The sequence below is a fragment of the Oncorhynchus mykiss genome, chromosome 3 (genome assembly GCF_057628025.1).
Source record: "Oncorhynchus mykiss isolate SJ-2025 chromosome 3, ASM5762802v1, whole genome shotgun sequence".
Taxonomy (NCBI): domain Eukaryota; kingdom Metazoa; phylum Chordata; class Actinopteri; order Salmoniformes; family Salmonidae; genus Oncorhynchus; species Oncorhynchus mykiss.
The window spans coordinates 24,372,950-24,386,906 of NC_143024.1; the positions used below are offsets into that span (position 1 = coordinate 24,372,950).

Below are 13,957 nucleotides of genomic sequence, written 5' to 3' on the forward strand. Positions count from 1 at the left end.
ATGCACGTTCTGACATGGTAGCAACCCGCAACATTATGGTAATGTCAATAGATCGCCGCTGTTGGTTTGTTTATAAGTAGTCCTGTTAGCTAGTTCCGAAAAATGTGATAATGTAGCCTAATGTTACATTTTTGTGTTGGACGTGTGATGGCCTGGTCTAGCTCTCGAGTTAAGTCAGCTTGGTCTTTTGCCCACAGAATTCAAAGAAAGATGAATGTTAACCAGGCTGAGGTACTCAAATCAACTAGATGGAGAACAAACCTGGAGAAAGTTAACATAACCAAGAGGACTAAACATTCCAAAACGAATGGGGTTACTTTGAACTCCATACAAGTAAAACAGGAACCAAGAAGCTTTGAGCAGAAGGAAATTGGGGACGGTGACCGTTCCAAACTTTCCTTGCTGAAGAAGCATGTCAAGCAACAACAAACTACATCCAACCAACCGACCATTGGTAGTCAGATATCATGGAGTCCTCTAGTGCTGTTAACAAGATTGTCTAAGGTCAGAAGAGTTAGTATTTCCAAACATGTGACAGTTAATAACTAGTCAAGTATTTAGATTGTTGGTTAATGCATGCTGTTTTCTCATCAATATAATCCATAAGGTGGTGGTTAAGACTCTTCTGAGAGATACTAAAGTGTGTTTGGTGAAGGAAGAGACAGATGCCAGGAGGGATGAAGACAACAAGGGAGGTAGGATATAGTGTTCATACATCAGTCTACTCCCAATACTGCAGTTTAGTGCTTTTTGAGGTCTGTTCGGTTTCAATTAAAATAATAAGAGGTTCATGGTTTTCAGTTTGGATCAGTTTTTAAAACCTTAAATGCACCATGCATTATGTGGGTTGAATGCTGTAACATGGAATATAACAATTAATTAAATTAATTTGATGCCCATTACTGCTTATCACTTATTAACCATAGTTTATTCCCATTACTTTACTTAAAATATTTGTGTTTTACACTTGACTTTATTATTACATTCCAAGTCATCATTTCCTCTCTATAGAGCTGCTGTCTATTTTCTGACAAAATCACTGTTTTAGTAGTTCAATGTAAATAAGGCATACTTTTATGACTGAATGATTACCAACTATCAATCACTTAGATCGTGTATTTTCAGGTAAAGATACCTCTCGAAGCAACTGCTCTCGATCGTGCATTCGAATGTCTCTTACATAGCAGGCGTAAAAGAAACGGACCGGACAAGTAGGCACGCAATTGATTATGGTCATTGTAGTTAATTACTATGTTTTCTTTGCAAAACTATGTAGACTATTTGGAAACTACAACTCCATACTACATTGCAGAGTTCGGGCTTTTGATCTGATTAATCTCTAGAGAAACTGTGCATTGAGCTCGCATAAAAATAAATAGAATTTTAATAATTGAACCGACGTCGGTAATTTTTTATTTTTTTAAATAACCAACATTTCGGTTAATCGCTCAGCACTACCCAGATGTATCTCTTAGAAGCATTTGTCCTATAGTCTCTAATATGTAGTGATTATGTAGAAAACAAGTTTTGCAAAAATCCTTGGGTCTCACAAGATTAAATGGGTGAATTAAATGTCAGCAAGGATTTTAAACTTTTTTTATGAGGAAAATAACATTTCTGTCCCCTTTCTCTCCTCTTATCATACCTTTCTTCTTTACCTTCCTTCCTTCCACCCATCTCTGTACTCCCTCAGTCTTGTCTCCTCAGTTCTTTCCTTGTCCACACTGCACCATCTCCTTTACTGACTGTTACTTCCTGGAGAATCACATCAAGAACAAACACCAGAAGCAGTACCTGGCCATGTTGAAAAGCCAAGTCTCAAAGAGTAAAAGAGTGTACGGCCCCACACACAGCTGTCTCCACTGTAGCTGCATGTTCCATACACCACGACAGCTAGACATTCATACCCGCCAGGCCCACCCCTCTGCCCGTCCCCAGAAACCTGCCCATCCCCGCAGGGTTCCGGGGAAACTCCACCCCTGCCCGCAGTGTGCCCGCAGATTCCCTTACCTGGGCACCCTGCTGAAGCACTGCAAGAATTTGCACAAAATGGCCGTTGTTCGCATCGATGGACACCTCAGTTGCGCGGAGTGTGGGAAGAGCTTTGAGAATTGTTGGGGACTGGGGCCTCACCGGTGTCACGAACCAGAGGGCACTAAACCTAAGGACACTAAGCCTGTGATATGTCTGGAAGTCGGCTTCCATTGCTCCGAGTGTGGCAAGATCCTCACTACTCCTACAAGCCTGAACACTCACATGCGCATCCACACTGGAGAGAAGCCTTATGAATGCAAGGAGTGCGGCAAAAGATTCTCGAATAGCAGCAGTTTAGGCAAACACCTGCTGATACACAAGGGGTTCAAAGAATTCAAATGCCAGGATTGTGGGAAGGCTTTCGCCCAGGCAAATCTTCTCAGGAATCATATGACTGTTCACTCTGGTGAGAGAAAGTTCTCCTGCTCCCATTGCGACAAGCGGTATGCATACAGGGGTAGTCTGGAGCTTCACCTGCGCACACACTCAGGGGAGAGACCTTTCAAATGTACTGTATGTGGTAAAGACTTTGCTGACAAATGTTATCTGAAAACACACCTGAATATCCACAACAACCAGAAAAACTACCATTGTGGGGTTTGTGGGCGGAAGTTCATAAGGCTTGGGTTGTTGAAGTTACACATGCGCTCACACACCGGGGAGAGGCCCTACCACTGCACAGTGTGCGACAAGAAGTTTTTTAGACTCTCACACCTGAAGAACCATCATCTCACTCACACAGGTGAGAAACCATACACCTGTACAGAGTGCGGTAAAAGCTTCACTCAGTCTGGAGATCTGGCTAAACACAAGCGCCACCACACTGGGGAGAGGCCATTTGAATGTTCTGAATGCCACAGCCGTTTTATCTGTTCAGGTTCTCTGACCCTGCACATGAGGACCCACACTCACCGTGATGTAAAGCCATACTCCTGCCAAGAGTGTGGGAAGAGCTTTTATGAACAGAGTCATGTAAAAGTCCACATGAAAATCCACAATGGGAAACCGTATTCCTGCCCCCACTGCTTTTTCTGCTTTGCTCGCAAGAGCAACCTTTCCAATCACCTGTCTAGATGTCCTCAACTTAAATGAGTTAAACCTATGAATGGGGGGGGTTGTTCCCTTCAGTGATCGATGCTGGACAACAGATGCGAACCGTACGGTATGGTAACTCCACAATGTCTTTAGCAATACTCCAATATGTTCATATACATTAGATTGTTAGTTAAGTTTTTGTCTGTTTTTAACCTGTATTTTATATTTGAAAAAATATGTACTGAAGGGACAGTGATGTACAGAAGATTGTTTGACTGATTGTCCTAGTGATTAGTAGGTGATGATGTGGCGCAGCGGTCTGCACTGCATCTCAGTGCTGGAGGCGTCACTATAGACACCTGGTTCGAATCCAGGCTGTATCACAACCCGCTGTGATTGGGAGTCCCATAGGGCGGCGCACAATTGGCCCAGCGTCGTCCGGGATAGGCCAGTGTAAATAAAAAACTTGTTCTTAACTGACTTGCCTAAAAATGAAAGGTAATTACATAAAGACCACTTGAACAGTTGGAACACATGATTTGTTTCAGTCCATAAGCCATCGTCCTAAACTTATGAAGCCATACTTCTGCCAAGAATGTGGGAAAAGCTTCTATGAACTGAAACACTTTAGATGAGGGGGAGAGATCATACCCCTTCCCCCTTGCTTCTCCAGCTTCACTCACAAACCAAATCTCTTGAAACACCTGCCTAATGTTGTAAATGATCATGATTTGCCTTTTTTATAACACCATATATAATGAAACGCATTGTATTCATCGGTATCACTTGGAGATGACTCTGCCACTGAAATTCTAACGTTATAATGGATCGTCATTAGGTTATAGTTACATTGTTTAATGAACGATGTTTTGTACTTTTTCTGTATTTTTTTCTTAATTTCTTCGCTTTTTAAATGATATACACGAGATTTGTATGCCGACTCCTGGTGATGACTGACAATAAAGATGCCATATTTCACAAACTGTCACGTCTGTTTTGTGCTTAAAGGTAGACTCTGTGAAATGAAGTTGCCACGAGCAGCACCACAGATAATGCGATGAGGGAGATGCAAGACTGCTCTCACGTGGTATCTGTGCCAGCTATAGGAGGATAGGCTCGTTGGAATGTCTGGAATGAAACAGAGTCAAATGTGGTTTCCATGTTTTTGGTTTATACTGTTCCAATCCAGCCATTACAAAGATTCTGGCCTCCAATAGCTCCTCCCACCAGCCTCCTCTGATCTATGCTATGTGCATGGGTCACTTCATACTATTACAGCGTGATAGCACCAGGCCCAAAACCGCAGAGAGATTTAGCCTCGCACTTCAATGCACTTAGTTCTTGTGGAAATTGACCTGCTATGTTGTTTACTTTGTGCATGTACGTCATATCGTTGAGTCTACCTTTAACGTAAATCCACATCACTCCCAGAGTAATGTCAATTCAGTTAAGTTGGGTTAACAGGGTTACCACTTGAACAGAGAACCGCCCATCCTGTCATTAACTGATTTGGACCAGTCCATAAGCTAAGAGCCATCATTGGCTTGTAGTGGTGTTGATATTCCCTTGTCCTGTACAGTATTGGTTCCCAATTAAGGGTACAAGTCTAGGACCCCTGGGGGTACTTGAGAAGACTCATGAGACTATAGGCCTACTGGTAAAATGTACATTATGGTATACTTCAAGGGTACTCCAGGCAAAGCAACATTTAGTTGGTGGTACAGTATTGTTCCCACATTTTGACAGAAGAGGCCTGTTATTATTGCAATAAAATAACTTTATTATCATAACACATTTCCAATATAATTTATTTTGAGGAATATTTCTTTAAGAATCCACACCAATAAACCGCCTCCAAATCGTTGCATATCGAGGAGCCATTACCTGATTGGTCAAGGCCACGTGTAGTAGGCACTTTAAGGACATAAACTAGGATGTGCAGCGTTTTTATGGCGTCGACAAAGGTAGGCGAGGCTGTGTTGGCCCTTCTATCATTGAGCATTTACGAGATATACAATAACACGTTAGCCTTTGCTGTATTATTCTCATCAACAAAAACGAGACTACTCGTTAACGACTAAGGTGAAACTCCATATGATTATTCATTTTCGTGTTCGTGTGTTGCACCAAAGATACTGGATATACGAGATGCTTGTCTCTGCCCTAACAATGGGGATTCGTTGTCTACAGAGCATAACGGCGGGCTCCCCCCTATTCCTTTCTTTAGATAGGTGGTACGTCTCGTTTTGAATATTCTATGAGGGGTGTTGACGTCCGCCGCCTGTAAAACAGTCTCGAATTTCAACATTCAACGAATTTCTTAAATCTGCCTGGATGTCAGTGCGTCACACTTATATCAGTATACTCGTAACAACCTAAGCATTACCGAACTTCTATTATATCAAATAAGCCACACGTATAAAAATATAATTTCCCCGACCCCATACAAAAACTCCTCACATAAATAATGATCTGCTTAACGTGGACAGATTTTGGGCAGAGACACGCTCTCGCTTTGCCTCTTCCTATCTGGTTGCACTTGCATTCAGTAGCATCTATGGATCACACGATTACATAGAATAGACGTAAACGGAAGAATCAAGGACAGGACGGTTCCAGGGGCTATTTATTACTCTGATGCTGTTGCAAAAGGAACGAAACGGGGAGGGACTTATCTGAATTTGTCCAATAGAAACTCGTGGTTGGACATGATTACACCCCTGATGTTCTGAGATTCTCTCTGGTGTTTACAAAACCACTTCTGTTGTGAGATTATTATATCATGAGGATGCTGCTAGATTCGCATATCAGGACCTGTTTAAAGGCGTTACGTGGTCAATCTGATGTTTGCTTTGGCCGTTCAGCATTTACGACGATAAGCCTCTGCAGAAGTCAGGGCATGTATACTTATTGCGCTTTGTGGAGCAGCGCAGATCTGTTGTCAAGGAATGAGTTTGTGTTTATACAGGACCTCCCATCCCCACCTACCGTCACCCAACCATGTCAATGCGAATGAGCTATATGGAGCCCTCCACATTGTTACAACATTTGGGAGGCGCACGGCGGTGCTGTATGGAGCTCAATTTGGCCTCTGCATGCCACCAGAGGCTCCGGGATTGCTTTACACCATCCATATAGAGTATCTGACCACATTTTCGGATCAAGCATTAATCGGCTTTTAGACAAACGCTATTTTTAACGGTAGCGCAAAGGATGGCTCTATATGGGAAATTAATTGCCGCAGTATTGCCGTTATAATGACTACATTATGCATGGAATGCCAAGGCATAATTGTATAAAAGTGTGTATTCTAATTTAAAATGTATGTTGTTCTGTACCTATCTATTAATGTTATGTAGGAGTAGCTGCTGCTTTAGCAATAGCTAAAGGGGATCCTAATACAATACTAATACTAGCAGCTCAAGACATTAGCTAGTTAGACTGCTGCACCATTTGAGATCCCTAAACTAAGGTACTGCATCTCAGAGCTAGAGGCGTTACTACAGACCCTGGTTCGATATATTAGTATGATCCCTGCCTGATATTGCTGTCTAAGGGATGATGCTCAATAAAACCTGGTCTTTTCCCCACAGAATTCAAATGAAGAAGCACTCCAGCAAGATGAAGAGCAAACCTGGGTAAAAGCAACACAACAAAACTAAGATGTCTAAACACCATCAAGACCCCATCAAAACAGAGTGTGGAACACAGTCAGATGATGTTGACTGCAATAGAGAAGAACTAGACTTTAGCCAATCACCCTACATTACTAAAGGGGTATGTATCAGCTCCATCCAAATCAAAGAGGAACCAACAGACTTTGAGCAGCAGGGAATGGGAGAGGAACCAAACCGTTCAGTTCCTTCCTTCCAGAAGAAGCACATCAAACATCAAAATACATCCAATCCAATGACCGGGTGTAGCAAGATATCAAGGAGTCCTATGGTGATGCTAACAAGATTGTCTAATGTAAGAAGAGTTAGTGGTCTTTCCCAACATGTGACAGTAACTAGACAATAGTATTTAGACTTTTGCTTCATGCATACTGTGGTTTCTTCGTCTTTCTAATCCATAAGGTGGTGGTTAAGACTCTTCTGCGAGACACTAAAGTGTGTTTGGTGAAGGAGGAAAACACAGACGAGACAGATGGAGGTAGGGCATAGTTCATACATCCAGTCCATCCTCCACACTGCATTTGAAATGGATGATGGGATTACTTGAACATCATTTGAACATTAATTTACCAAACTTTGAAATTAATATTGAGCAGAGATATTTACTCAAGCATTTTATTGTTGAATGAGGAAATGTAGGAAATCACAAATATGTTCTGTTTCCTCTCTCCTCCCATCGCTCTCTTCTCACTCTTTCTACCATCCTTCCACTGCTCTGTCCCTCCCTCTTCCTCAGTCTCTACTTCTCAGTTCTTTCCTTGTCCACACTGCACCATTTCCTTCACTGACTGTTACTTCCTGGAGAATCACATCAAGACCAAACACCCGAAGCAGTACCTGGCCATGCTGAAAAGCCACGTCTCAAAGAGTAAAACCGTGTATGCCCCCACACACAGCTGTCCCCACTGTATCTGCATGTTCCATACCCCACGACAGCTACACGTCCACACCCGTCAGGCCCACCCCTCTGCCCCGCTAAGGAAACTCCACCCCTGCCCTTATTGTGCCCGGAGCTTCCAGTACATAGCCAGACTGCATACTCACTGCAAGGTTTGGCACAAAATGGCTGTCGCTTTCATCGATGGATACCTCAGTTGCGCTGACTGTGGAAAAAGCTTCAAGAATTCCTGGGGACTGGGGCCTCACCAGTGTCACAAACCTGAGGACACTAAGCCCGAGGATGGCCCTGTCTATATGAACATTGGCATGCCATGCTCAGAGTGTGGCAAAAACTGCTCTAGTCCTCGGAATCTGCGCATACACATGCGCACACACACCGGCGAGAAGCCTTATGTCTGCAAGGAGTGTGGCAAGAGCTTCTCAGAAGACAGCAGTTACCGCAAACACATGATGATACACTCGGGGGTCAAGCCATTCAAATGCCAGGATTGCGGAAAGGATTTTGCCCGGATGGGGCGACTCCGAGTTCACATGACTATTCACTCTGGCGAGAAGTCTTTCTCCTGCTCCAAATGTGACAAGCGGTTTGCATACAAGGACTGTCTGAATCTTCACCTGCGCACACACTCAGGGGAGAGACCTTTCAAATGTACTGTGTGTGGTAAAGACTTTGCTTACAGAAATTATCTGAAGTTGCATCTGAAGATCCACAACAATGAAAGGAACTACCATTGTGGGGTTTGTGGGCTGAAGTTCATAAACAGTGCTGCGTTGAAAACCCACCAGCGCACACACACTGGGGAGAGGCCTTTCCATTGCACAGTGTGTGACAAGACATTTTTTCGACATGAACACCTGAAGAACCACCAGCGCACTCACACAGGTGAGAAACCATACACCTGTACCGAGTGCGGTAAAAGCTTCACTCAGTCTGGAGATCTGGCTAAACACAAGCGCATCCACACTGGGGAGAGGCCATTTGAATGTTCTGAATGCCACAGACGGTTTATCTGTTCTGCTGATCTGACCAGACACATGAGGATCCACAATAACTCACGGCCATATCCCTGCCAAGAGTGTGACAAGAGATTCCGCTTGGCCAACCACCTTAAAATTCACATGAGGACCCACACTGGGGAGAGACCATACTCCTGCCCCCGCTGCCATCGCACCTTTTCTCGCACCCACCACCTCACCGGTCACCTGCCTAGATGTCGCTGAATGATGAAATTGGACTATATAAATCAACTTTTTTACTCTTATTGTAGTTATTTAATAAGGGAACAGTGGGGTACAGAAGATGATTTTGTGCCCGACTCTGACCTGGTAATGCTAATAAATGTTAATGACAATAAAGGCCCCTATATTCTGTTGTGTAGTTTCTGGTGTTTTTGTGTATGCCAACTTGATTGAGTTGGAGGCGTGCGTAGCCAATAAGAGAGTCATACAACATACATTTCAGTCTCCCAGTATTCATTGGACTGCACTGGCTGGTTTTGATATTGCAGCATGTCTGACTCTGCATATTACAATATGCAAGCTATTGAAGAGGAATGATTCAAGCTCTTAAAGTCTGCATGGCCAATCCGCCATCTGCAGTGGCAGTATAGCATTTACTAAGTTGCAGCCACCGCAGTAGTCAGAGGAAACAAACCTTTTAAGTAAGTAGGTTTGTGTTTATACAGGACCTTCTGCCCCCACCTACCGTCAACCAATCATGTCAATGCTGAGCTGTAAAGAGCCCTCCACATTGTTACAAAATGTGAGAGGAGCACAGCGATGTGGTACAGAGCTTGATTTGGCCTCTGCATGCCTCCGGAGGCTCACACCCGCCATACAAAGCCTCCGACCACATATGCAGATCAAGCATAAATTGGTTTTTAGGCTACACTATCATTTTGATAGTCAAATGAGGACATAGGGGAATTCTCAATTGGTTAGCTAACTCTTCCATCCTCTCCTTGCCTCCTTTTGAAAAAGGTCAAAGGTGATCAAGGAAATTTGCATCCTGTAGCTCTAACTCCAAAAAGTTTTGGGACACTAAAGCCCACAGAATAAGAGCCCCTCCTCCCAGCTGCCCATTGCACAGAGGCTAGGAAACACTGTCACCACCGATAAATCCACGATAATCGAGAATTTCAATAGGCATTTCTCTACGGCTGGCCACACTTTCCTCCTGGCTAACCCAACCCCAGCCAACAGCTCCACACCCCCCCAGCTACTTTCCTAAGCCTTCCCAGCTTCTCCTTCACCCAAATCCAGATAGCAGATGTTCTGAAAGAGCTGCAAATCCTGGACCCGTACAAATCAGCTGGGCTAGACAATCTGGACCCTCTCTTTCTAAAATTATCCACCGCCATTGTTGCAACCCCTATTACCAGTCAGTTCAACCTCTCTTTCGTATCTCCCTAGATCCCTAAAGATTGGAAAGCTGCTGCAGTCATCCCCCTCTTCAAAGGGGGTGACACTCTAGACCCAAACTGTTATAGACCTATATCCATCCTGCCTTGCCTTTCAGCCGTCTTCATCGACCTGGCCAAGGCTTTCAGCTCTGGCCATCACCGTATTCTTATCGGCAGTCTCAACAGCCCTGGTTTCTCAAATGACTGCCTCGCCTGGTTCACCAACTACTTCTCAGACAGAGTTCAGCGTGTCAAATTGGAGGGCCTGTTGTCCGGACCTCTGGCAGTCTCTATGGGGTACCACAGGGTTCAATTCTCGGGCCGACTCCACGATGTCGGTCTTGCTGCGGGTGATTCCCTGATCCACCTCTATGCAGATGACACCATTCTGGATGTATCTGGCCCTTCTTTGGACACTGTGTTAATTAACCTCCAAACGAGCTGCAATGCCATAGAACACTCCTTCCATGGCCTCCAACTGCTCATAAATGCTAGTAAAACCAAATGCATGCTTTGCAACCGTTCGCTGTCCATACCTGCCCGCCCGACTAGCATCACTACTCTGGACGGTTCTGACTTAGAATATGTGGACAACTACAAATACCTAGGTGTCTGGCTAGAATGTAAACTCTCCTTCGACTCACATTAAACATCTCCAATCTAAAATTAAATCTAGAATCAGCTTCCTATTTCGCAACAAAGCCTCCTTCACTCACCCCGCCAAACATACCCTCGTAAAACTGAGTTTTTGTATGGAGGTCAATGAGAGTGTAGAAATTGGTCAACATAAAAATGAATGGCTTATTTGCTATGTGATATTTATTTGATCGAATAGAAGTCGTGTAATGCTGAAATGTTTAAAAGTGTACTGATATAAGTAGGACACCTGACATTCTGGTAAAAAGATGGCTATGCATATTCTTGTTATGAGGCTTGTAGCGTAGCATCTCTCAGTTAAATACGGGTGGTTGATGTAAACAACCCTCGTCGAATATTCAAAAAGGATTACAATTATGAGACGCATTCACCATTCAAAAGAAAGTATAGGCGGGAGCTAGACAGCCCGCTGTGCTGATTTGTGGACATCGACTCCCATTGTTCGGGCGAAGAGATATGTATCTTGTCAGTATATCTATAATCTTTGGGTATAATACTAACTGGAGACTGTGTCCAAGATTTCCGCCTGATGTTTTCAAGGTCATCTACTCACATTCGCATACGCTGATTCATGGACCGTCTATATCTGGTTTATATGGACCAACATCACATAGCGCACTAGCATTCAGTGTGCACAGGGAGCAGTGACGACATCACACGTCATCCCTAAACATGGCAGACATTGGATGAATATAAAATGTTAAAATTTCGGCTGTGAGTGATAAAAAAATAATCGGCCTCAACAACAATTATTTGAATAATTAAATGTATGTTTTGTGCACAAAGGCTATGACTAAAGTGTCTTATTGGGAATTTTCAAATCTGACTTCTCGATGTGGTCATGTTTCGAAATGTTATTTCTGGGCGGAGCGTCAGTTAAACTGTAGTACCGAAGCTAATCTCTAGGAGCAGTCGAAACGGTGCATCTCCGTGGCCCCTTGATTCTGCCCCATTCAGAAATGGGTAGTTCTACTTGTGATCCTTGGGACGTCCCTGCCCTAACGCTAACTGTAACCTTAACCCCTACCCTTCCCCTACCTTAACCATAACCCTTACCTAACCCTTTCCTTAATTAACCATTTTACATTTCAACTTCAATGGGGTAAAGTCAGAGTTGGGATGTCCCAATGAACGCGGATAGCATGGATTTTTAGCAATATCGAAGATTTTTATAACTAACCCAAGATAGACCACAGCCTGTCATTTCCAATGGGAACAAATAAGTCATAGTGGGCAGAACAAGCAAGGACGTGGGCATAGCCAAGCACAAGCTAGTGAGATCCTATTGGCCGTTCTAGCAAGTATTTGCATTTTTCCGTTAGGGACCACCTACTCTGTGCGGGTGTGCATACAAACATATATTTAACAGATGTTATTGTGGGTGTAGCGAAATACTTGTGTTCCTAGCTCCAACAGTGCAGTAACATCTAACAATTCACAACAATACACAAATCTAAAAGTAAAAGAATGGAATTAAAAAATATATTAATATTTAACACAAGCAATGTCGGAGTGGCAAAAATACAAAATATAGTAGAATAGAATACAGTATGTACATGAGTAAACAGATGAGATGAGTAAACATTATTAAAGTGACTAGTAAGCATTTCACTGTAAGGTCTACAGGTCTACCTACACATGTTATATTCGGCGCATGCGACTAATAGAATTTGATTTAAATTAGTGTTCTATTATTAAAGTGGTGCAGGGTTGAGTAGCCGGGTGGTAGCTGGCTAGTTATGGCTTTTTAACAGTCTGATGGCCTTGAGATAGAAGCTGTTTTTCAGCCTCTGTGCCCTAGCTTTGGTACACCTGTACTAACTTCTCCTTCTGGATGATAGCGGGGTGAACAGGCCGTGGCTCAGGTGGTTGATGTCATTTGATCTTTTTGGCCTTCCTGTGACATCGGGTGTTGTAGGTGTCCTGGAGGGCAGGCAAATGGGCAAACAGCACCACCCTCTGGATAGCCCTGCGGATTTGGGCGGTGCAGGTGCCGCACCAGGCGGTGATACAGCCTGACAGGATGCTCTCAATTGTACATCTGTAAACGTTTCTAAGGGTCTTAGGGGCCAAGCCAAATTTCTTTAGCCTCCTGAGTTTGAAGAGGCACTGTTGCACCTTCTTCATCACACTGTCTGCATTGGTGGACCATTTCAGATTGTCAGTGATGTCTACACCGAGGAACTTGAAGTTTTCCACCTCCACTGCAGTCCAGTCGATGTGGATAGGGGTGTGCTCCTGTAACGGATGTGAAACGGCTAGCTTAGTTAGCGGTTGTGCGCGCTAAATAGCGTTTCAATCGGTGACGTCACTTGCTCTGAGACCTTGAAGTAGTGGTTCCCCTTGCTCTGCAAGGGCCGTGGCTTTTGTGGAGCGATGGGTAACGATGCTTCGTGGGTGACTGTTGTTAATGTGTGCAGAGGGTTCCTGGTTCGCTCCCGGGTATGGGCGAGGGGACGGTCTAAATTTATACTGTTCACTCCCTCTGCTGTTTCCTGAAGTATACAATCAGTTTTTTCATTTTGTTGACTTTGAGGGAGAGGTTATTTTCCTGGAACCACTCCACCAGGACCCTCACCTCCTCCCTGTAGGCTGTCTCGTCATTGTTGGTAATCAGGCCTACTACGTTTGTGTCGTATGCAAACTTGATGATTGAGTTGGAGGCGTGCGTAGCCATGCAGTCATAGGTGAACAGGGAGTACAGGAGGGGGCTGAGCACGCACCCTTGTGGGACCCCTGTGTTGGTGATCAGCAAAGTGGAGGTGTTGTTTCCTACATTCACCACCTGGCCTGTCAGGAAGTTCCACAACCCATTTGCACAGGGCGGTGTTCAGACCCAGGGCCCCAAGCGTTAATGATGAGCTTGGACGGTACTATTGTGTTGAAGGCTGAGCTATAGACAATGAACAGCATTCTGCCGTAGGTATTCATCTTGTCCAAATGGGATAGGGCAGTATTCAGTGCGATGGCAAGTGCATCCTCTGTGGCTCTATTGGAGCAGTAAGCAAATTGAAGTCGGTCTAGGATGTCAGGTAAGGTAGAGGTGATATGATCCTTAACTAGCCTCTCAAAGCACTTCATGATGACAGAAGTGAGTTCTACGGGTGATAGTCATTTAGTTCAGTTACCTTTGCTTTCTTGGGTGCAGGAACAATGGTGAACATGTTGAAGCAAGTGGGGACAGCAGGCTGCGATAGGGAGAGATTGAACATGTCTGTAGACACTCCAGCAACCCAATTCGCCCTTCCACTCCTT

General features: G+C 44.1%; 2 protein-coding genes across 3 annotated transcripts; both read left to right on the top strand.

The window, feature by feature from the left end:
- The first annotated feature begins 248 nt into the window (after nucleotides 1-248).
- On the top strand, nucleotides 249-4,051 carry LOC110509994 (uncharacterized). The gene is given in 4 exon segments (XM_021591255.3): nucleotides 249-272; nucleotides 274-504; nucleotides 608-695; nucleotides 1,694-4,051. Coding segments are annotated over 4 exon segments (1,776 nt in total). The 3' UTR covers nucleotides 3,127-4,051.
- Nucleotides 4,052-4,953: 902 nt separating this feature from the next.
- On the top strand, nucleotides 4,954-9,014 carry LOC149984468 (uncharacterized). 2 transcript variants are annotated; one of them, XM_021591290.3, is made up of 4 exons: nucleotides 4,954-5,033; nucleotides 6,663-7,038; nucleotides 7,146-7,221; nucleotides 7,480-9,014. In XM_021591290.3, exons 2-4 carry the CDS (start codon nucleotides 6,733-6,735, stop codon nucleotides 8,862-8,864), a joined length of 1,767 nt encoding a protein of 588 aa, XP_021446965.2. In that variant the 5' UTR covers nucleotides 4,954-5,033; nucleotides 6,663-6,732; the 3' UTR covers nucleotides 8,865-9,014. The 2 variants fall into 2 exon arrangements, with proteins under 2 accessions (XP_021446965.2, XP_021446956.2); XM_021591281.3 differs by having other exon boundaries at nucleotides 5,006-5,151.
- Nucleotides 9,015-13,957: the final 4,943 nt, after the last annotated feature.